Below are 23,458 nucleotides of genomic sequence, written 5' to 3'. Positions count from 1 at the left end.
TAACATTACTTGTTCTGGCCCCTTGTTTCACAAAAAGCTGCCAGAGAGCTTTTCACGAAAGAAAACAAGCTTATTACACAAAAAAATTAAAATGCTATATATATGTATTACATATGTCCCCAGCAATCCTTATTACAAACGTTCAGCTTCAATAACGTACCACAACTAATTCCTATATAAATGACTCTGTAGCTAGCCTTCCTTTGACTACTGAAGGAAAATAAGACATTTTTCATCCTTGATGATCTGAAGACTTTTTTTTTCCTATTCTTTTATTCTGGAGATTTCTATCAACTGTCAGCCTGGAGATTACTACAAATTAAATACCTGAGACTTCTGTCAACTACTAGAACTTCCCTTAGTCTGAATTCAGCCTACTAGTGACCCCTGGCTATATTTTCCTGTATCATAAAACTTAGCTTTGTAAACCTTCAGCAATTAGCTACTGAGATACCTGATGGAGCCATTAAACATAAGCCCTATGCTTTCTTGAAAAAGCCCTATCTAGTTCACTCCTCGTAATGTCTTTTTGATCTTTGTTTTAAAAAAAAGTAGTTAGCTTCATCAAACTTAAACCTAAAAACTTATTTTTCTGCCACTTTTCAAACCAAGTTACCAAAAAATAATATACTACAAACCTCCATCTATGCAGCAAGGGATTTTTGGTTCAGAATTTATCCTCTTAAGTGCAGGCTGGAGCAGCAAAGATGGGAAGTCTCTTGGGCCTGGAGCTTTTTGAACCTGAGGGAAATAGAATGATTTTGAAGATGGCCTGATGGTTTGCCAACTGTCCTTCTATATTCTGGATCAGCAAACTTCCCAAAGTTCTGCATTTTGCCTGATTGCCACTTTCTCTTGGTTTCATCATCAATGCCTGATTGAGGAAATACTTAGTCATGTATGTTTCCATTATTATTCCTGTATTGGGAAATGAGAAAGATAATCTGAACTTCAATGTTCCCATCTATTGTGTTTGGCTATGAATGTCAGTACTGCGCTGTATTGATACAGTTTGCAGTATTGTTTATGAAATCTATTTAGTTATGCATAACAATTTGTACCTGCAGTGAATACCTGAAGAACAATAAAAATTTATGCGTTTCCTGCCTTTCACTGCACATAAGTTGCTGTTTGATTTCCATGTAAGTAGCAAAGCACAATCAGTCCCACTAATACTTTTACAGCAGACTACTGCCACTTTTGTTTACTTTTAATACAGCAGACTCGATGGGCTAATTTGCCTAATTCTGCTCTTATATTTTATAGTCTAAGTAGCTCCAACTTTGCTTAAATAATGAAAGTCTCTGTTAGAAAATAAATACTAGGAAAGTATTTCGTGTTATTTTCTGATGTTTCCACTAAAACTTAATTTTCACAATCTTTTTAGGTTTGGAAGATCGCGAACTGTCAGATCTGGAAAGCACTCTAAACACAACCATGTCGTATGATGAATCAGTTGTGGTTGAAGCACCCAGTGATAGCTTTTGGGAGGTATGATTTCATTGTAGTCTTCCACCCTATTTCATCGTTTTTCATTTGTTCTATGTTGTTTAGTCTGGTTGATTTTGCAAACTTTGGGCTTTGAACCTGTGAATTTTTTTTGCAATTTATAGCACAAGGTTCTATCTTTTTAAAAATAAAAGGGGCAGGACAAGTAAAACAGTATTAATTATGAACTTTGAACTGGATTAAGATTTTATAACCAGACATGTACATCAAGAGGATTATGCCTTTTTAGAGAAAATATCATTTTGGCCTTCTGAAGGATAGATAACTGTGTATATGATACTTGTGTTAGTATTAAGGCATTTGAAAAGTTGATTTATATATTTAAAGCAGCTGAATCAAAATCTACTCCTTTTCTATTTCATTGTTTTCTAGAGCCATTTCTGTGGATCATTGCTTTTATTACCAAAATAATCTACAACACTGCTAAATTTTTTGCTATTGCACGAAGTGCAGAAAAACAGTTGATCAATACTATTAAAAAGGTGCAGTTACATTGCTTCATTTATTGGTAGCAAGATTAGACTAAGGTTTACGAGGAAAGAATATTTATCAATATTTGCAAGTTGCAGCTTCTTGAGTTCCCAAAACTGTCTCATAGCCATTTTGGCTATTTCCTTTTTCGGTAACCATCAAACAGTTTAGTATTGTGATTTTAAACCTTTGATATTTTCATCCCAGCTTATTCAGTAGATTTGAAACTATATATGCACTTTTAAAAAGATGACACTGTATTTCTCACCTTTATATAAACAAACAGCATTATGGTGTTTCAAACTGCCAAAATGATCAGTACAGCATCATAAGCTAGCTACATGTAACCCGAATGTTTCTGTGCAGGTCATGCCCACGTTAGGCCCCTTAGATTATGTAAAATGAGCCCACATGCTGAAACAAATTGGCAATACAAATCCAAAATCAGTGTCTGTTGCTCTCTCGTTAGAACTTAAAATAAATCCAGTAGTGAAGAAGCCCAAATTCCAATTCTCTATGAAAGTTGGAGCAATCTTGCTATTAACCTTATTAAAACTAAAAAGATTCTTTGTCTTGAGTTTCCTCATTTAGATTAATTGTATGTAGTGAAAATGTTGAACTATAAATGTACATAAATCCTGTCACTATCATTTAGAGCTGACGCTGGACTCTACTCTCCCACCATTTTCTTATAACACTTTAAATTGTTTTTGCATCAGGGGTTATCCAATTCCCTTTTGAAAACCATGATTGGAAACCTTTTCTTTCGTAATTTATTTTTCTAATCGACCTGTTCAAAGATATTATTACACACCACTGGAACAGGTGGGACTTGAACCTGGGCCTCCTGGGCCTGGGATAGGGATCACACTCTGGCAAGGCATTCCAGACCCTAACCATTTATTGGATAGAGAGCATTTTTCTCCTTTGGTTGTTTGTCATTCAGTGGGATTCAGGGTGAGCTTGCCAATTAAATAAATAATTGACATAATTGCAGGAGACAGAATGGTGGTGGAGAGTTGCTTTTCAGACCGGAGACGTGTCCGCAGCAGTGTTCCACAAAAGTCAGTTCTGAGCACTCCTTCGTTTGTCATTTATTATCATCATAGAATCCCTACAGTGTGGAAACAGGCACTTCAGCCCAGCAAGTCCACACCAGCCCTCCGAACAGTAACCCACCCAGACCCATTCCCCTACATTTACCCCTGACTAATGCACCTAACCTATACATCCCTGAACCGATGGGCAATTTAACATGGCCAATTTACCTAACCTGCATATCTTTGGATTGTGGGAGGAAACCGGAGCACCTGGAGGAAACCCACACGGACACAGGGAGAAATGTGCAAACTCCACACAGACAGTCGCCCAAGGCTGAAATAGAACCCGGGTCCCTGGCACTCATAGGTAGCAGTGCTAACCACTTTTGGATGAGCATATAGAAGGCATAGTTAGTAAGTTTGTGAATGACACCAAAATTGGTGGAATAGTAGAAGAACGTTTTCAAAGATTACAAAGGGATCTTGATCAAATGGGTCAATGGGCTGAAAAATGGTAGATAGAGTTCAATCTGGATAACTGAGGTATTGATTTTGGTACAACAAACAGTGGCAGGACTTACAATAAATGGTATGGCTTTGGGTAGTGTTATAGAACAGAGGGATCTAAGGATTCGGGTGCATAATTCTTCGAAGGTTATGTCATCGGATGGTTAAAAAGGTGTGCCTTCATTGCTAAGTCCTTTAAGTATAGGAATTGGGAAGTCATGTTGAGGTTGTGCAGTACATTGGTGAAGCCTCTTCTGGAGAACTGTCTAGTTCTGATTGCCCACTTATAGAAAGGATATTAAGCTAGAAAGGGTTCAGAAGAGATTTATCAGGATGTTGCAGGTATGGAAGGTTTGAGTTATAGAGAAAGGCTGGGACATTTTTTTTTGTTAGAGGGTAGGAGGTTCAAGGCTAACCTTTCATAAGTTTTATAAAATCATGAGGGTATAGATGGGGTTAATGGTTGGTTTCTTTTCCCTAGGATGAGAAATCTCAAAAATTGGGAGCATATTTTAAAGGTGAGAGGGGAGAGATTTTAAAAAGACACAAGGAAAATGTTTTACAAAGAGGGTGGTTCGTATGTGGAATGAACGTCCTGAGGAAGTGGTGGATATGGACACAATTACAATGCTTAAAAGACAGATAAATACATGAATAGGAAAGGTTTGGAGTGATATAGGCCAGGAGCAGACAGGTGGGACTCGTTTAGTTTTGGATTATGTTTGGCATGGACTAGTTGGACTGGAGTTTCCATGCTGTATGAGTCTGACTGTAACTGATAGATCTGTTCTGGTTCTTGACCCTTCCATCAATGGGGATAGTTTCACTCTATGCACTCAGTGTCAACCCTTCCTGATTTTTAATCAATTCTAATTAATCTCCACCCAACCCTCTCTCTTTTCTAAAGCAAACAACCTTGGTTTCTCAAATCAAGTAACTGAAGTACCGCATCATGACTGAACCATTCTTAAATTTGTTTTGCACCCCTACCCAGTACACAATAATCCATTTGAGGCTGACCATTTTATGAAGGTTCATGATAATTTTCTTACTTTTAGACTTTGTACATCTGTTTATCAAACCCAAGATTCTGAATTCCTTTTTAATTATTTTGCCAACATGTTGGCACTCCTTCAATAATTTCCTTAGATACACTCTGGGTCTGTCTGTCCTGCACCTTCTTTAGAATTTTCCTTTTTTTTAAACATTTATCTCTCATTGTACTTCTCATTTAAAAATAGATTCCATCCACAACGTGTACCAATTCCATCAGCCTGACAATTTGAAGTTTATCGTTGTCCTCCTGCACAACTCCTCATGCTTCCAAATTTATGTATAGTCAACAAATTCATCTGGAGTAGTGGTGGTCCTAGTATTGACCTTTTTGGAGAACATATCTTTTGAGTCTGCAAAACAACTCTTTATTGCTAACCTTTGTACCTTTATCATTCATCCAACTTTGTAACGATGCTGAAACTGTCCCTTTTGTTTCTTGGACTTCAGCTTTGCTGGCAGAGCTATAATGGGGCACATTATCAAATGCTTTCTGGAGGTCCATGTATATTGTGTTAACTATAACACACTAATCAGCCTTTGCTTTCAGCTTAGCCAAAAATCCCAAAGAATTAGTTACATGCAATTTATCTTTAAATGTGTAGGATAACACCTTAATTTATACACACTTGGCTAAGTGACTCTTAATTTTGTTTCAGACCATTGTTTCTAAAAGTTTTCTCACCTCTGTCTTAGCTGTATAGTGGCTGTGTTTATTGTGACACCTTTTTTTTAAACAAGGGTGTAATACTTCACAATTATCTGTCCTCTGGCACCACTCCTGCACATTATGAAGTTTGGAAGATTATAGTATTTCTGATTTCCTTCTTTACTTCAGTATTTTCAGTTGTGTCCTATCTGGTTCTGGTGGCTTATCAGCTTGATGTATAGCCAGCCTTTCTAATACCTTCCCAGTATCATTTAGTCACAATGACTTCTTTTACAGTGATGTTGAAAGGGTTTTCCTCAAAACAATTGTTGCAAAATATTCAATACCTTAGCCAAATCTTATCCTCTCCAGCTTGTTTTATAAATGTGACATCTAGTAAGGGTTACCTCAGCTTACAACAGGATCTTGACCAGATGGGCCAATGGGCTGAGAAGTGGCAGATGGAGTTTAATTCCGATAAATGCATTTCGGGAAAGCCAATCTTAGCAGGACTTATACACTTAGCAGTAAGATCCTAGGGCGTGTTGCTGAACACAGAGACCTTGGAGTGCAGGTTCATAGCTCCTTGAAAGTGAAGTCGCAGGCAGATAGGATAGTGAAGAAGGCATTTGGTATGCTTTCCGTTATTGGTCAGAGTACTGAGTACAGGAGTCGGGAGGTCATGTTGCGCCTGTACAGGACATTGGTTAGGCCACTGTTGGAATATTGCATGCAATTCTGGTCTCCTTCCTATCGGAAAGGTGTTGTGAAACTTGAAAGGGTTCAGAAAAGATTTACAAGGATGTTGCCAGGGTTGGAGGATTTGAGTTATAGGGAGAGGCTGAACAGGCTGGGGCTGTTTTGAGGCTGAAGGGTGACCTCAGAGATTTACAAAATTGAGGGGTATGGATAGGGTAAATAGGCAAAGTCTTTTCCCTGGGGTCGGGGAGTCCAGAACTAGAGGGCATAGGTTTAGGGTGAGAGGGGAAAGATATAAAAGAGATCTAAGGGACAACTTTTTCACACAGAGGGTGGTATGGAATGAGCTGCCAGAGGAAGTGGTGGAGCCTGGTACAATTACAACATTTAAGAGGCATTTGGATGTGTATATGAATAGGAAGAGTTTGGAGGGATATGGTCCGGGTGCTGGTAGGTAGGACTAGATTGGGTTGGGATATCTGGTCGGCATGGACGGGTTGGACCGAAGGGTCTGTTTCCATATTGTACATCTCTATGACTCTAGTATATATGCTTGTACTGCTGAATCTTACTCTTGCCCAGCTTATGTTGCGACACCACAGATTTCTTACAGAAACTCAGCACCCACTGACCAATCAAATTGGGAACATTCCTCGCCACAATGGACGTTTCAGCACTCTACACCAGCATCCCCCACAATCACGGCATAGTGGCACCAGCCTCAGTACTCAGCACCGACAACTGCCCGTCTCTGACAACTCATCACAGCATCTTCACCTTTGACAACCAGTTCTTCATCCTGACATATGGAACAGTCATGTGGACCAAATTTGCACTCCAGTATGTGAACATTTTATTACACAGGTTAGAACAGACTTCTCTATGCAGGACCTCCAACCAACACTATAAACACCAGATGCATTGACGACATTTTCTTCCTCTGGGACCCATGGTGAGGAGTCACTGATTAAACTGCAATGATGTTAACAAGTTTTATCCCACCATCAAACTCACCATGGACTACTCTCTACTATCTGTCTCTTTCTTGGACACCTGCATCTCCATCAAGGATGGACACCTCAGCACCACACTCTATCGTAAACCCACAGATAACCTCACAATGCTACACTTCTCTAACTTCCACCCAAAACATATTAAAAGAACCATTCCCTATGGACAAGCCCTGTGTGTACACCGGATCTGTTCAGATGAGGAGGAACATGACGGGCATCTGGAAGTGCTCAGGGATGCCCTCAAGAATGGGGTACAATGCTCAACTTATCGACCGCCAGTTCTGATGTGTTACAGCACGGAACCTTAATGACCTCCTCAGGACACAGACACGTGCTGCAACAGACAGGGTACCCTTCGTTGTCCAATACTTCCCAGGAGCCAAAGAACTGAGCCATGTTCTTCGCGGCCTGCAGGACATTATCAATGAGGATAAGCACCTCGCTAAGACCTTCCCCACACCTCCACTGCTCGCCTTTAAACAACTAGCAAACCTCAAACAGATCATTGTCCGTAGCAAACTGCCCGGCTTTCAGGACAACTCCATAGAACCCTGTCACGGAACACGCTGCAGGACTTGTCAGAGTGTGGGCATGGATACCACCATTACACGTGGGGACACCTCTCGTCATGTGCGTGGCAGGTGCTCATGTGACTCAGCCAACGTTGTCTGTCTCCTATGCTGCAGGCAAGGATGCCCTGAGGCATAGTACAATGGCGAAACTGAGCAGAGGCTGCGGCAACGGATGAATGGGCATCGCACAACAATCAAAAGACAGGAGTGTTCCCTCCCAGTTGGGGAACACTTCAGCAGTCTAGGGCATTTGACCTCGGACCTTCGGGTGACCAACCTCCAAGGCAGACCTCAGGACGGGCAGCAGCGAAAAGTGGCTGAGCAGATGCTGATAGCCAAGTTCGGTACCCATAGGGACCTTGGGTTCACGTCACACTACAGGTGACCACCATTGCACGATATACACACAGACACTCCTACATGCATACAGGCAGTCCTACACACTTGCGCGCACACACAGGCACTCATGTGAGTGCGCTTGCGCGTGCACATGCACATGCACACTCACACGTGCACCCTCTCTCAGACTCAGACACACAACCCCTCCTCCTCCTCCCTCTTTTCCCCCCCCACACCCACACCCCCACACACACATTCTGTTAATTCATTTTTTAGATTAGAATCAGTCTAAACCTTATGGCACAGACAGCACACAAGGGGCTGACACCAATTGTTAAAGTTCACTTGAGAATGTAACTTCTTTAAAAACGAAAAAGTTTTGTGATAGAAGTGAAACTAACATGGTAATTCTAACAGATGAGAGACTTAATAAACAAACAAGGCATTTTTCAATGTATAATTTCAGTTACATCACACTGTAAACTTACTATAAATTCTGTTTTATACAACTGTGTACTCCACAACCATCTGATGAAGGAGCAGTGCTCTGAAAGCTAGTGCTTCCAATTAAACCTGTTGGACTATAACCTGGTGTTGTGATTTTTAACATTGTACAACCCCCGCCAACACCGGCATCTCCAAATCATGTCTTCTGTCTCTTGCTTTCTTCAGGAAGTTCTGGTTTTGCTCTGCCCTACTGTGAGTTAATATTTAATTTGAATTGATTTAAGGTAAACAGTAGAAGGCGAGGTGATGAGAGTCTGGAACTCTTTGCATGAAAAAATGATTGAGTCAAGATATCTTTCGTAACACCTCAGCAATATTTAGATATTGCCACTTACATTGCCATTGCCTCCAGAGCAGTGGGCCAATCTTTTGAAAATAGGATTAGTGTAGTCAAATTTATTTTTGCTGGCATGGTCAAGATGGGCCAAAGGCTGCCTCCTGGGATGTAAAGTCTAAGAACAGCTTGCTCCCCCTCAGTAGAAATGTTCCGCAGCAGTTCCTGGACTATTTCCTCATGCTCAGTTTCAGTTAAGCCTGCCTACCTTCAATTCAAATTTACCTGGACAGTGTTTGTTCTCATCCCACTGAAATTTTCCTTCTTTAATTGAAGTGTTTTTATTTTAATTGCTGCTTGTGTTTTTTTTCAACGGAACACTTTTTAAACCTTGAGCTATTATAATCACTTTTATTTAAGTGATTCCCGACAGACACTTGATGCACTTTGTTCCTCAGAGTGAGATGCAGCAATGCCTCTTTCCTCTCTTGGTGAGAGCATTCTAGAAGATTCTCCTGAACACAATTCAGATACTCTGTTTCCTTGGCCTTCATGCTGTTTATAATTCCCAGTTGTTACTGGAGTATAGTTTTAGTACCTGAAGGTAATTTCCCTGTCTTCTTTCCCTTCGTTGAGAAGGATCTTGTGGTGTAGTGGTAGTGTCCCTACCTCTGAGCCAGGCGACCTATAAAAACATCTCTGAACAGGTTGATTAAATATCTTGCATTAATTACACTAGTTGGTAGCCTATAGATGCACCCCATGGTGTAATGACACCTTTTTTCTCCCCTTTAGCTCTAACCAAAGAATTTTGACCTTGACATTTTGAGGACATCATCTTTGTCCAGCACTGTAATTTTCTCAATCAATTTAAAGCACCTACTGTCAAACTGAGGAATTGCATCAGAATACATTAGAAAAGGAGAGTTTTTGGACATAAATCAATAATATTCATATGAAATGCATGATTATTTTGTAGTAAGTAGTAGAAGCAATTGCAATAAAACAGGCTAAGTCATTCAGATCTTAACTCTGCAGTCTTCCCACTTAGAGTTGTGAATGGTACCAAACAATTAAACAGCTAGCAAAAAAAGAAGGCTCCATAAGTATCCTCATTCTCAGTTATAGGGGAGGCCAGCAGGTCAGTATAAAACACTTGGCTGAAGCATTTTCATCCATCCTTATACAGAGGTGTTGTGTGAATGGTCCATTTTGTCACCTTGAGGCTTCCAGCACCACACGTGCCCATCTCAAGCCACTTTCTTGATATCACCTGGAATGATATGGCAGAAGCCACTGGCAACATTCTGGCAATAGTATTGAAGACTTGAGCTCTAGGACTTTACCATGCCCTAAGCCAAAATGTATCAATAGCAATAATGCTGCCGTTAGTCTGGCTATGTGGAAAATTGCCCAAACATGTCCTGTTCACAAATTCAGAGTCGTCGAGTGTGGAGCTGGAAAAGCGCAGCAGGTCAGGCAGCATCCAAGGAGCAGGAGAAACAACGTTTTGGGCATAAGCCCTTCATCAGGATTCCTGATAAGAGGTATGATGCAATCCAGGACAAAGCACTCGCTTGATTGAGATTGGTGATAACAGCAGTGGATGCAATGTATAATGGCCACATTCTGTTCCAGCTATAAGTTGCAATGCAGAAAATCACTAAGGCTTGGCAAACAGCACTTCTAAACCCAAAACCACCACCACCCATAAGGACAAGGGCAGCAGAAACATGGGAGCAACATCATCTGCAAGTTTCTCTCCAATCTCAACACATTCCTGACTTGGAACAATATCGTCTTCATTATTGCCTGCTCAAAATATTGGAACTCATTTGCTAAATGTTGTAGATGTATTATCATCTTATGGCCTACAGCAGTTTGGGAAGCCAGCTCACTGCTGCCACCTCCTTAGAGGAGGTCAACAAATGCTGCTCTAGCCATCATCCCTACATAATTTTGTTATGATAATGGTAAATATGGACACTCCTTTCCATGCTTCTTAAAAAGTAAGTAAGGAGCTTAAAACAATTGAACTTAATACCTGACCACAGATTGAGGCAAGTCCTGGAAGCCCATGTGGAATAAATGAAACCATTGCACTGCAGTGACTGTTTTATCTAATGGTGAAATGGGACAAATAAGTCAACATCGTCTCTTGCTTTACTGCATGTCCGTATAATTAGTTGCGTGTATTTAGATGAAGAGTTACAATTAGACAATGGCGCCAGATTTTTGGGAGTATAAATCTCGCTCTCGCTCTCTCTCTCTCTCTCTCTCTCTCATTCTTGTTTTAAGAAAAGTCATTTGCTGAGAATTCCAGTGATCTCTATAAATATTACTACTCCTATAGATGTGACTCCCAATTAAAAATCTCATGTCAGACACTCTAATGAGATTTTTTCATTCTGTCTGTCAGTCATAGATTGAGAGTTTTACTGGACAGGCGGAGGTCATTCCATTCATCATATCTGTACCAGCTCCTTTTTAAACTTACTACCTTATTAACAATTTTTGCTCCTCTGTTTGCCACCTTTCATTATTTTTTCTCAAGGTTAATAATAAACTTCTGCTTCCTTTCATTCAAGATAGTTTTGTAATTAGCTCCTTAATTTGACAAGTTCTGTGTTTTAAAATCTGATAGCTGAGTGTTAAAAAGAAGTAAAAATACTTGATGTTGCAAACTGAATGTGAAATAGAGCACAGCCAACTTAACCCCCCCTCAACTTATAACATCAGCAAATATTTTAAGTGATCAATAAAACCAGAATTTAAGACTATGTTTATGAAATAATATTTCTGCCATTTACTTCTTTGTAATCATGTGTTGTATTATTTACTAGATTCAGAAATATTTTTAATCATATAGCTTAAAGACATTCAGAGAAATATTTATAAAGGCAATCAGTGTTTTCAGGTAAGTCATGGAATGAAGACCCTGCCTGCCCCCTCCTATCAAAGATTCTATGCACTATTACAATGAACAGCAGCTAATTTGGGCACAGCAATGAGATTTTTTAAGAAAAGGATAAACTGCTTTATTTGGTGATGTAGTTTGAGAGCTGAAAATTGGCGAAACACTGGAAAGATTTCATTCCTACACAACTTCAACATTGGATCTATCATGTCCACCTATCAAAGTAGCATGTGGTCTTGGTTTATCATCTCTTCCAAAAGATGGTGTATGCAACTGTGTGGCACTCACTAATACATTTTATGATTAGGCTGATGAGCATGATGTCCACTTTGATTTAAAGAGTACTACAACTGAGCCAAAGCTGACACTTTGTATTAACTTGATGCAGTTAGCATTCAATTAATTTTTCTCTAATTAGCAATATTTTATTATGTAGCACTGTTGATCAATTTTTCCTGATATTTATAGGTTGGAAACTATAAGCGTACTGTAAAGCGCTTTGATGATGGCCATAAACTCTGTAACGACCTCATGACTTGTCTCCATGAACGTGCTCGGATAGAGAAGGGTTATGCACAACAACTCTCAGAATGGGCCAAAAAGTGGAAGCAGCTGTTAGAGAAAGGTAAAGGTGGAGTTTTAAACCCTGTGATTATACATGCCTAATGTTTCTGAGAGGGCTATATTGTCAATTAAAGTTTTGTCAGTTAAATTAATTTGTTGGCCAGATATGTTGTTTGAAACTTTCTTTACAGTCATAGAGATGTACAGCATAGACACAGACCCTTCGGTCCAACTCGTCCATGCTGGCCAGATATCCCAACCCAATGTAGTCCCACCTGCTGGCACCCAGCCCATATTCCTCCAAACCCTTCCTATTTATATAACCATCCAGATGCCTTTTAAATGTTGTAATTTTACTAGCTTCCACAACTTCCTCTGGCAGCTCATTCCATACACGTACCACCATCTACATGAAAAAGTTGCCCAAGGTCTCTTTTATGTCTTTCCCCTCCCACCCTAAACCTATGCCCTCTAGTTCTGGACTCCCCACCCCAGGAAAGAGACTTTTTGTGTATTTATCCTATCCATGCCCCTCATGATTTTATAATCTCTATAAGGTAAACCCTCAGTCTCTGACGCTCAAGGGCCTCTCCCTATGCTCAAATCCTCCAACCCTGGCAACATCCTTGTAAATCTTTTCTGAATCCTTTCAAGTTTCACAACATCCTTCCAATAGAAAGGAGACCAGAATTGCACGCAATATTCCAACAGTGGCCGAACCAAATCCTGTACTCAATACTCTGACCAATAAAGGAAAGCATACCAAGTGCCTCTATCCTATTGACCTGCAACTCCACTTTCAAGGAGCGATTAATCTGCACTCCAAGGCCTCTTTGTTCAGCAACATTCCCTTGGGCCTTACCATTAAGTGTATAAGTCCTGCTAAGATTTGCTTTCCCAAAATGTAGCACCTCACATTTATCTGAATTAAACTCCATCTGCCACTTCTCAGCCCATTGGCCCATCTGATCAAGAGCCCATCGTAATCTGAAGTAACCTTTGCTGTCCACTACTCCTCCAATTTTGGTGTCATCTGCAAACTTACTAACTAAAACTCTTACGCTGCTATCCAAATCATTTATATAAATGACGAAAAGTAGTGGACCCAGCCTTGATCCTTGTGGCACTCCACTGGTCACATGCCTCCAGTCTGAAAAACAACCCTCCCACCACCCTCTGTCTTCTATCTTTTGAGCCAAATGGCTAGTTCTCCCTGGATTCCGTGAGATCTAACCTTGCTAACCAGTCTCCCATGGGGAACCTTGTCGAACGCTTTACTGAAGTCCATATAGATCACGTCCACTGGTCTGCCCTCATCAATCCTTTTTGTTACTTCATCAAAAAACTCAATCAAGCTTGTGAAACATGATTTCCCATGCACAAAGCCATGTTGACTATCCTAATCAGTCCTTGCCTTTCCAAATACATGTACATCCTGTCCCTCAGGATTCCCTCCAACAACTTGCCCACCACCGACAGGCTCACTCGTCTATAGATCCCTGGCTTGTCCTTACCACCCTTCTTAAATAGTGGCACCACGTTAGCCAACCTCCAGTCTTCTGGCACCTCACCTGTGACTATCGATGATACAAATATCTCAGCAGGAAGCCCAGCAATCACTTATCCAGCTTCCCACAGAGCTCTAAGGTACACCTGATCAGGTCCTGGGGATTTATCCACCTTTCAAGACATCCAGCACTTCCTTCTCTGTAATGTGGACATTTTTCGAGATGTCACCATCTATTTCCCTACATTCTACTATCCTCTATGACCTTTTCCACAATAAACACTGATGCAAAATACTTGTTTAGTATCTCCCTCATTTTCTATGGCTCCACACAAAGGCTGCCTTGCTGATCTTTGAGGGGCCCTATTCTCTCCCTAGTTACCCTTTTGTCCTTAATGTATTTGTAAAAACCCTTTGGATTCTCCTTAACTCTATTTGCCAATGCTATCTAATGTCCCTTTTTTGACCTCCTGATTTCTCTCTTGAGTATAAAGGCAGTAGGAGTATACTTTTCTAAGGATTCATTTGATCTATCCTGTCTATGCCTTACATATGCTTCCTTTTTCTTAACCAAACTCTCAATTTCTTTAGTCATCCAGCATTCCCTACACCTACCAACCTTTCCTTTCACCCTAACAGGAATATACTGTCTCTGGACTCCTCATTATCTAATTTCTGAAGGCTTCCCATTTTCCAGCCGATCCATTACCTACGAACATCTGCTCCAAATCAGATTTTGAAAGTTCTTGACTAATACCATCAAAATTAGCCTTTCTCCAATTTAGAACTTCAATTTTTAGATCTGGTCTATGCTAGTAAATAGTGTTATTTATCAAAACATTGCAATTAATTTGGGAATTTGAAACTTATCAGTTTTCATAATCCTTTACTCTGGTTCAAGATTATTTTTCCCAGAATAAAATCCTGATCACCAACTGGCTATGCTCTAATTGAAATTGGAATACTTGAACAATTGCATGAAATTGGAAAGCCTTTCATATTGTTTTGAGTTATTTTCAGATATTAAAATACAGTTTCTTACAGATAGAGGATGAGTTTTGCTGTAATCGGGCTGATGTCATTACTAGACAAGTCAGGTCCCAGACTGAAACCTGCGCTTTATCATACTTTGCTTTATTTTGGTTTTAATGAAGTAGAAACTTAAGTTCACAATGTTGCCAATTTTTGTTTTAATGGAAGTTTATTAATCAAATTTAAATTAAGATGAAATGCAATGCAACAAGCCATGCTATTGACTGAAAGCACAAATTCAAAGACTTTTCAACATATAATAAAAGTATAGTCCCATTAATTCCAAAACACACTTTTACTAGCTCCAACAATATAAACCCTTGTTATTTCCCCAAAGACACCCCTTTTATAGTACTCATGTCACAGAAAAAAATCTTTTCCTAACACCTCAATAGGCTTAAGATAACAGTGACTTAACTGCTAGACTGTAAATTCTGAACTTCTGTCTTGAGCTATCGTGCACCTGAGTTTAAACATATTCGACTTAAGTAACCTCTTCAGAGTTCATACCAACACTTCTGATTCACGACAATCACTAACTCAATTAGTCTAAGTTAATTTAGATTTATTGTATACTCTCCCCTTGTTTTTATATACAATGTTCATCCAAGTGTTTTAATAGAACTACCCAAAATGAAGCAGAACTGAATGAAAAGTCTCATTCTAAGATATGGGGTTTTCCCCTTAGCTTTAATAAAAAGAACTTGACTCTCAGTCTTGGTCATGCTCCACAGATTCCCTAGCTCCAAAACATGGGCTTCCAGGAGCTCATAACTAGAGACATGGCCTGATCTCAGGGACTAGAACTGTGCCTGAATTCCCACACAGACCAAGAGGAGCACACCGCTGTCTTGAGTTCTCTTTTCATGACTTGCCCCTCTCAATTAAACCCTTGCATTATCCTTCAATCAAATAATAATAATTACTCCAGGGCCCTTCAGCTGTGGACTTCTTTACTTTTGCACTTACAAACTATAAATACAAAATAAAGACCTTACAAACTGTGTCATTAAAAATTGTATAAATATTCAGTTGGTCTTACTGACGAAATCAGCTGCTGCTCCTCAGAGGCCTGAGTAGAATTGTTTCTTGTACAGATTCCATTTTTGTTGTTTCTGTTGAAATCGTTGTTATTTTGCATTTTTAATAGAAATGAAATTTTGTATTTGCTAAATTTAATAGAACTTAAATGTCTAATACATAAATTTCAGCAAGTATCAATATAATTCACAGAAGTGCTTGGACCTTTGTTGACATGTGATATTTACAGGACCACAGTATGGGACTTTAGAGAAAGCATGGATGGCGTTAATGACTGAAGCAGAGAAAGTCAGTGAGTTGCATCTAGAGGTCAAGTGTGCATTGATGAATGAAGACTTTGAAAAAGTCAAGAACTGGCAGAAGGAGGCCTACCACAAGCAAATGATGGCAAACTTCAAAGAAACAAAGGAGGCAGAGGATGGATTTCGTAAAGCACAGAAACCTTGGGCCAAAAAATTAAAGGAGGTACGGAGTAACAGATGATGTGTCAAAGTTAGGCTGATAAATGTTAATATTCCATAAATCTTTACAATTACATTCCAAGCAACCTGTTTGAAGTGAGTTTCTAGGTTCGAAGCGAAGGCCAAAAGGGAGAGAAATCCAAAGGTTGTTCTGCTCCAGTCTGTTTACAGACTTAGAATCATTTGGTTTACCTCCCAGGTGACAATTTTTGAGCTAGATTAAAATTTAAGGAAGTGGACTACCCAGTGAGTTTCCTGTTCAATTCCTTTGGCTAGAAAAGGTGGGGGAAAGCTATTCTACATGTTTAGGGTAGGAAGAAAATTAAATCCACTATATACCAAATCACAAACTGATTGTGAAAGAGAATGGAATGACCTCCAATGTCAGATTTGGTGTTGACTTAAATTATGCTTTAACAGCAGTGTCAGTCCGAAGTGACACCACATTGCATCAATGCTAGAATTTAACATATTATGCACCCTAAAATGGAGGAAGCAAATCCTTAGAAGGGAATGATTCACAAACCAAAACTGGATGAGATGAAGTAAATAGAGTGGAAGGTAACCCTTATCTCTGTGCTGTATACTCAATATAATTCTCACTGTAGCCTGTCAAAGAAAACCATTTGAGAATGCCTTAAAAACATATCTGATATATAAAAAATGGTTGCCATAGTTTTATTTGTTGTCAGACATAATTTGATCAGTGCTATAATTTATGAACTGATATTTGCTAAATTATAACTGATCTTTTACATTTGTTATTTGAACTATACCTTGCAAGTTTTAAAATATGTTGTTTTTAATGAAACAACTTTTTTTTTGTTTTGCTTTTTTAAGGTGGAAGCTGCCAAGAAGGCTTATCATGCAGCTTGTAAAGAAGAGAAAATAGCAATATCCAGAGAATCAAACTGCAAAGCTGATTCAAGTGCAAATCCAGAACAATTGAAGAAAGTGCAGGATAAAGTAGAAAAGTCCAAGCAGGATGTTCAAAAGGTAGTAAGTTTTCTGAAACTAACTCATGGGAACAAAATGGATGACACAGTGGAATGTGCAGCCACTTCAGTTTCCTAGATTATGCTGCTATGTAATGGATAGGTATATAGTCCTACAATAATGCAGGATAATACATATTTTGAAATTTAAGATATGTTCAAGTGACAATGTAAATCTCTGGCAAAGCAGCAATACTACCCTTTCAGAGTTATATCTCCAGGCATTGGAAATTTTTATCATTTGGCAGAATTGCATCTTCTGGATAATGAAATTCTTTCCTTTTAATTTTTTTCTGACTTCCATTCGCTTTGGCTGTGGAAGGAGAAAGTTCCCATAGTCTGGAAAATCCTTGCCAGTAATGGGGTAGGTAGCAGTTTTGGGAGTTGCTTCTCATCGCACCAGGGATCTTGGTTGATAGTGGAGAGCACTTGAGTTTGATTCTTCTTTGCAGCATTTGGCAGGTAGGGGAATACAGCAGAGACTGCATAGCCCTAACTTGTTCTTTGGGAATTTGTGGAGAATGGTGGTGTTTGGGTTGAGCCAGCAATACTCGAGCCTGTGTTGTGGACACGTGCAGCACTGTAACCCAGGGTTCAGATATTTAGTGGGATGAGGGTTTGGGAAGTGCTGCTGACTGACTGATTGATTGCATAGGGCTGGGATTTAGAAGAGGGTCTTTGGACAGGAGGTTTGGGCAGCTGGAGGAGGCTTAATGGCACTTTCAGTGGAGACCCAGGTAATGCTTTGAATCCCAATACGGCAAATGGTGGATTTTGAATTCAGTACAAAAAAGTATGGAATAAAATTGTCAGTTGTTATATAAATAAAAAACCATTAGTTCTGTTTGTGTAAGTATAGTAGACAGACTGTCACATTAAGACCAATCATGTAATGTAATATGTCATTGGTTATTTGGAGGGATAAACAGTCTGTCTAACCTTGCTTCGACCTTTGGTCTGATTGCATAAGACAATCAACTAGCTTTTGTGTTTTTTTGCTTGATGCTCATCCTTGATTTTCAATTTAACAGGTATCTTTTTCATGCTTCCCAGATTCTCATTTAAAACAATGACCTGCGTCTTTAGAATTAGTGATCGATCAGACTTAGAATCTGACAAGTGATTTACTTCAGCCCACTTGAGTTAATTTTCTCCAACCACGTTCTTCCTATTAAAGCTGTAAAATTTCCATTGGTAACCTGCAAGGACAACTCTTCAGACTGATCTTTAACCGAACATTAACAGTGATTCAACAGTGTTTGAGGATTGTAGTGCAGTGTGACTCAACTGTTTCCAATACGCACATACTTAGTCACTACAGACAAATTAGCATGGCCACTCCTCCTAACTAGTGTATTTTTGGACTGTGGGAGGAAGCCAGAGCCACTGGCAGACTCCCATATAGATACTTGCCCAAGGCTGAAATTGAACCCAGGTCCCTGGCGTGTAAAGCAGCAGAGCCAACCACTGAGCCAATTTTGCAAGGCTAGACCAATGCTTTATAGAACTAACGGTTGATGCAAGGTCATAGAGACTCTGTTTATCCCTACAAATGGCCAATTACATCATTGTTATAATCATGTGATCGGACCTTTAAAGTGACAGTTCACCATACTCTCGCAAATATATTACATCATTTGATTCATAGATCTACTATCTTTACCTAGTCTAGCTAGCACGTGATTCAACATATTTGTCAACCAAATGGATTTTTACAAATGTCAACAATACTTTGGTCATAGGACCTTTAACTCCAATTTTTTATTGAATTAAAATGTGGTTGACTCTTGATTGGAAATCGCCTAATAAGTTGCAATAAAATCAGTAAACATTAGTGGAAGGTATGAAACCAAAAGGATCATCTTTCTTTGACCTAGACTATGGCAAACTCAGCCCAGTTAACCCTGCAAAGTTCTATTTATTAACATCTGTGGGTTTGTTCCAAAATTGGAAGCACTGTCCCACGGATTAGTCAGCCTTGACATAGTCACACTCTCAGAATCAGACCTTGTAGACAGTGTTGTGTATATCACCATCCCTGGCTATATCATGTTCCATCAGCTGGATAGACCCAGCAGAGGTGGCAGCAACACAATGGTGTACAGTCAGGAGTGATTTATTCTTGAGTTCTCAACATTTGACCCTGGACCTCATGAAGTATATTGGACTCGGAGTAAACCCAGTCAAGGAAACGTGCTGGTGAATATCACATTACACCCCCATCCACTCCTTCAAGTACAATACCACTTGGAAGGAACGCTGAGAGTGGCAAAGATAGTAAATGTATTCTGTGTGAGGGACTTCTAAAGGACCCAGTTGCTAGTCTGAGTCTGCAGCAGATGGTGAGGGAACCAAAGCAAGAACTTTATCCCTCCAATCTGCCTGCCAAAGATGCAAGTATCCATTGCATTACCCTTCAGAGATTAAGTCCTGTCTCCACAAAAAAAGGACAAAATCCTCAATGTTACAATTGTGTTAAATGGGATAGATTTCAAATAGATGTCTACTTCAGACTGGGCATGCCTGAGATATTGTGGGCCATCAGGAGGCCAACACTACAATTTCCAACTTCATAGCTCAGCATATTCCCTCTCTACCTTTACCATTAAGCTAGGAGTAGCACCAGGCATACATAAAATTGAGTTGCCAACCTGATGAAACTACAAAACAGGAATACTTATGTGCCATAAGTGATAGACAGGGCTGAGCAATTCCACACCCAGTGGATGAGACCTAAGCTCTGCAATCTGCTCAGTGGGAATGATGATTGTCTATTGAACAACTCAGTGAAGAAGGAAGCTCCACAAATATCTTCATTGTCAATGATGGGGGAACCAGATGTCTCACTGTAAAATATAAGGCTGAAGCATTTGCAACAATCTTCAGCCATAAGTACTGAATAGGACCCTAACAGTACATATGTCCACGGTCAAAAAGAATCATATTGGACTAAGATCATTAACTCCGTTTCTCTCCACACATCAGCTGCTGAGTTTCTCCAGGGCTTCTAGTTTTCAGCCAATTTGATTCACTCCACATGATATCGAGAAATGGCTGAAAGCACTGGATACTAAAGTCTGGCAATAGCACTGAAGACTTGCATTACTGTAATTGCCACACCCCCAGCCAAGTTGTTATTCTATAGCTAAGTCACTGTCATCCACCTAACAATATAGGTAATTCCCCAGGTGTGCCCTATACAGACATAGTAGGACAAATCCAACCCAGCCAATTATTGCCCATGAGAGTACTCTTGATCGTCAGTAAAGTGATGCAAAGGGCTGTAAGTGTTGTCATGTAGCACTTGTTTAGCAATAATCTGGCTCAGTTTGATTTTACCACGACCACTTGGCTCCTACTCTGATTAGAACCTTGGTTTAGGCATGGATAAAAAGGCTGAACTCCAAAACTGGGTTGAGAGTGACTGCCCTTGACATAAAGGCCATGTGTGACCAAATGTGGCATAAAGGAACCCAAGCAAAACTAGAATCAGAGGGAACTGTTAGAGCCATACCTCATTTAAAGGAAAGGTGATTGTGGTTGTTGAAGGTTGGTCATATCAAGCCCCAGGATCTCCTCTCAGGACAATTCTGATCCATCCACCTTCAGATGTTTCATCAAAGACCTTCATAAGATCAGGCGGAGGGATGTTTGCGGATGCTGCAAGTTCAGCATTGTTCACAGCTATTCGGATAATGAAGCAATCCATGTCCAAATGCAGCAGCACCTGGACAGTATCCAAGCTTGGACTGTCAAATGGCAAATGACATTCAATCCACAGGCAATAACCATTGCCCTTTGATACTCAATGGCATTCCCATTGCTAAATCCCCCACTGTCAACATTCTCAGGGTTTCCATTAACCAGTAACTGAACTGAACTGGACTAGCCATATGAGTATGGTGGCTACAAGAGCAGTTCAGACATTAGGAATCTTATGGTTAAATTTACCACCTGACTTCCCAAAGCCTGCCCATCATCTACATATCAGAGTCAGGAGTATGTTGAAATTCTTCCCACTTTCATGCATACATGCAGTTCCAACACCTAAACAAGAATCCAGAACAAATCAACCCATTTGATTGGCACCACGCACATTAAGTTTCTCCATCACCAAGATGCAGCAGCAGTTTATACCATCTCCTTCAACTACATCTTCAAACTCTCAACCACTACCATTTTCTCAATGGTACAAGGAAGCAGGTAATTGGGACATCACCTGTAATTTCACCTCCAATCTACTCAGTAAGCTGAGTTGGAAATATATTGCTGTTCCTTCACTGTCACTAGATGAAAATCTAGGAACTTTCTCCCTATTGGCTTTCTTGGTGTGTCTACACCAAGTGGACTGCAGCCATTCAAGAAGACAGCTCGACACCATATTCTTAATGGCACCTAAGAATGGTAATAAACGCTGACTCAGCCAGTAGAGCCCACATTCTCTGAATGAAGAAAAGGGGGGAAAGAAAAGGGTGGTTTGTAATGAGAGAAGAGGGACTGATCAAACATGTTGTGGGTGATCTTCCCTGATTTGGGAAAATGGGGATAGAGTGAAATTAACACTTGAGTATATAAAATAATAATATTTTTACTAAAATATGATGTGTAATATCTTGTAATAGGAGCAGAGTAGGCAACTTACCCTCTGAAACTTGCACTATCATTTGATAAGATTGTGGCTGATTTACTTGTGGTTTTCAAACCACCTTATTTGACAGAACATAACCCTGGACTCTTATCTATCGCAAATCTTCTCTAATTCAGCCTTGAGGAAAAAAAATCAGTGAGTCAGTCGCCTGCTTTCTAAACAAGAGCATTCTACAACAACTTATTGTACAGAAACTTTAAATACTTAATATTACTGTGCATGGTATCAAAGCTTTTCATCTTGTACTCATCTCCCATTGACTCTTCATAACAGTTGAAGTACTGGCCAGACTCAACCATCCTGTACTTACAAAGCTCAATGTTAAGTCTTATTGTAACTGGGGACAACCCCTGCTAAACAATCAAGAATTACACTATTCACAACTGATTTAAGATTAGTCTGGCTTGCGATATGACTTATAGAACATTGATTATTACAGTGCAATACAGGCCCTTTGGCCCTCTGTTCCACTGACCTGTGAAACCAATCTGAAGCCCATTTAACCTACACTTTTCCATTTTCATCCATATGCCTATCCAATGACCATTTAAATGCCCTTACATTTGGCAAGTCTACTACTGTTATCTAGGCTTGCCAGAAGCTACATGTATTCACCTGCAGGGTTTGGTTCTATGTAGATTAGATTACTCACAGTGTGGAAACAGGCCCTTCGGCCCAACAAGTCCACACCGATCCGCCGAAGCACAACCCACCCATACCCCTAAGCTAACACTATGGGCAATTTAGCATGGCCAATTCACCTGACCTGCACATCTTTGGACTGTGGGAGGAAACCGGCACACCCGGAGGAAACCCACGCAGACACAGGGAGAACGTGCAAACTCCACACAGTCAGTCGCCTGAGGCAGGAATTGAACCCAGGTCTCTGGCATTGTGAGGCAGCAGTGCTAACCACTGTGCTACCGTGCCGCCCTAAAACAAATTTTCCCAGGCGTTGTGCATATTCAGTTTAAAAAGTGTTTCCTGGTGAAATCCATGTCTCAGCCAAACTGAGTCCATCTGTTAACCAATCAATATCCTGTTTTTCATTCAATATGAATTATTGTTCCCTTTGAAATTTTGGCATTCTTGCATTTGTCCTGGGCTTCTACAGCATGTCTCTTTTTCAGTGATGCTTAAATGGTGTTCCACCAAGTGTCTGTTTATGCAGTGAACGTAACTAAGCTGCATATAACCACTTTGTATTTGATCATTTGAAATGCATTGTTCACTTTGGTGATTTCATACAAATACCTTGGTCCACAATCTTAACAGTAGCAGAACATAAAGGATAAACTAACGATGCTGTCTACTTGAAGTTTAATAATTCTATCCATTTGAAGTGGCCTGCAAGCATTTCTATTCATTTTAGATCATGAATTATATTTCCATAGTTCCTCTTCACAAAATATTTTTGGACTTTTTTTTTGTTTTCAAGCACTGATTTTCTGACTCATTTGTCTTTGACCACTTACTCCTGTGTTCCCACCAGGATTTGTCGACATTAATCCTCACATCCAAATTATTTAAATAGTTTGTGATCAGTGTTAAATCAGGATCAACGTTGTGTCTGGAAGCACAATCATACAATTCCAATCCAGTTGACTTTGCAAAATCCCCTTAATTGATATTTGAGCAATGGGACCTTCATAAAATAGTG

The 23,458-nt window shown here is 39.9% G+C and overlaps 1 protein-coding gene across 4 annotated transcripts in view; it reads left to right on the top strand.

Annotated features, from left to right (window-relative positions):
• LOC140458122 (protein kinase C and casein kinase substrate in neurons protein 2-like) overlaps positions 1-23,458 on the top strand; it is a 109,958-nt gene that overhangs the window by 63,879 nt on the left and 22,621 nt on the right. For all 4 annotated transcript variants that reach the window (XM_072552227.1, XM_072552223.1, XM_072552224.1 and 1 more), the window contains exons 2-5: positions 1,388-1,491; positions 12,019-12,175; positions 15,924-16,159; positions 16,996-17,151. In XM_072552227.1, the coding sequence (XP_072408328.1) occupies positions 1,438-1,491; positions 12,019-12,175; positions 15,924-16,159; positions 16,996-17,151 (603 nt within the window). In that variant the 5' untranslated portion in view covers positions 1,388-1,437. The remainder of the gene's footprint in view (positions 1-1,387; positions 1,492-12,018; positions 12,176-15,923; positions 16,160-16,995; positions 17,152-23,458) is intronic.

Source organism: Chiloscyllium punctatum, chromosome 32 (assembly GCF_047496795.1).
Source record: "Chiloscyllium punctatum isolate Juve2018m chromosome 32, sChiPun1.3, whole genome shotgun sequence".
NCBI classification, from domain to species: domain Eukaryota; kingdom Metazoa; phylum Chordata; class Chondrichthyes; order Orectolobiformes; family Hemiscylliidae; genus Chiloscyllium; species Chiloscyllium punctatum.
This window is presented reverse-complemented; position numbering and strand designations above follow the sequence as displayed.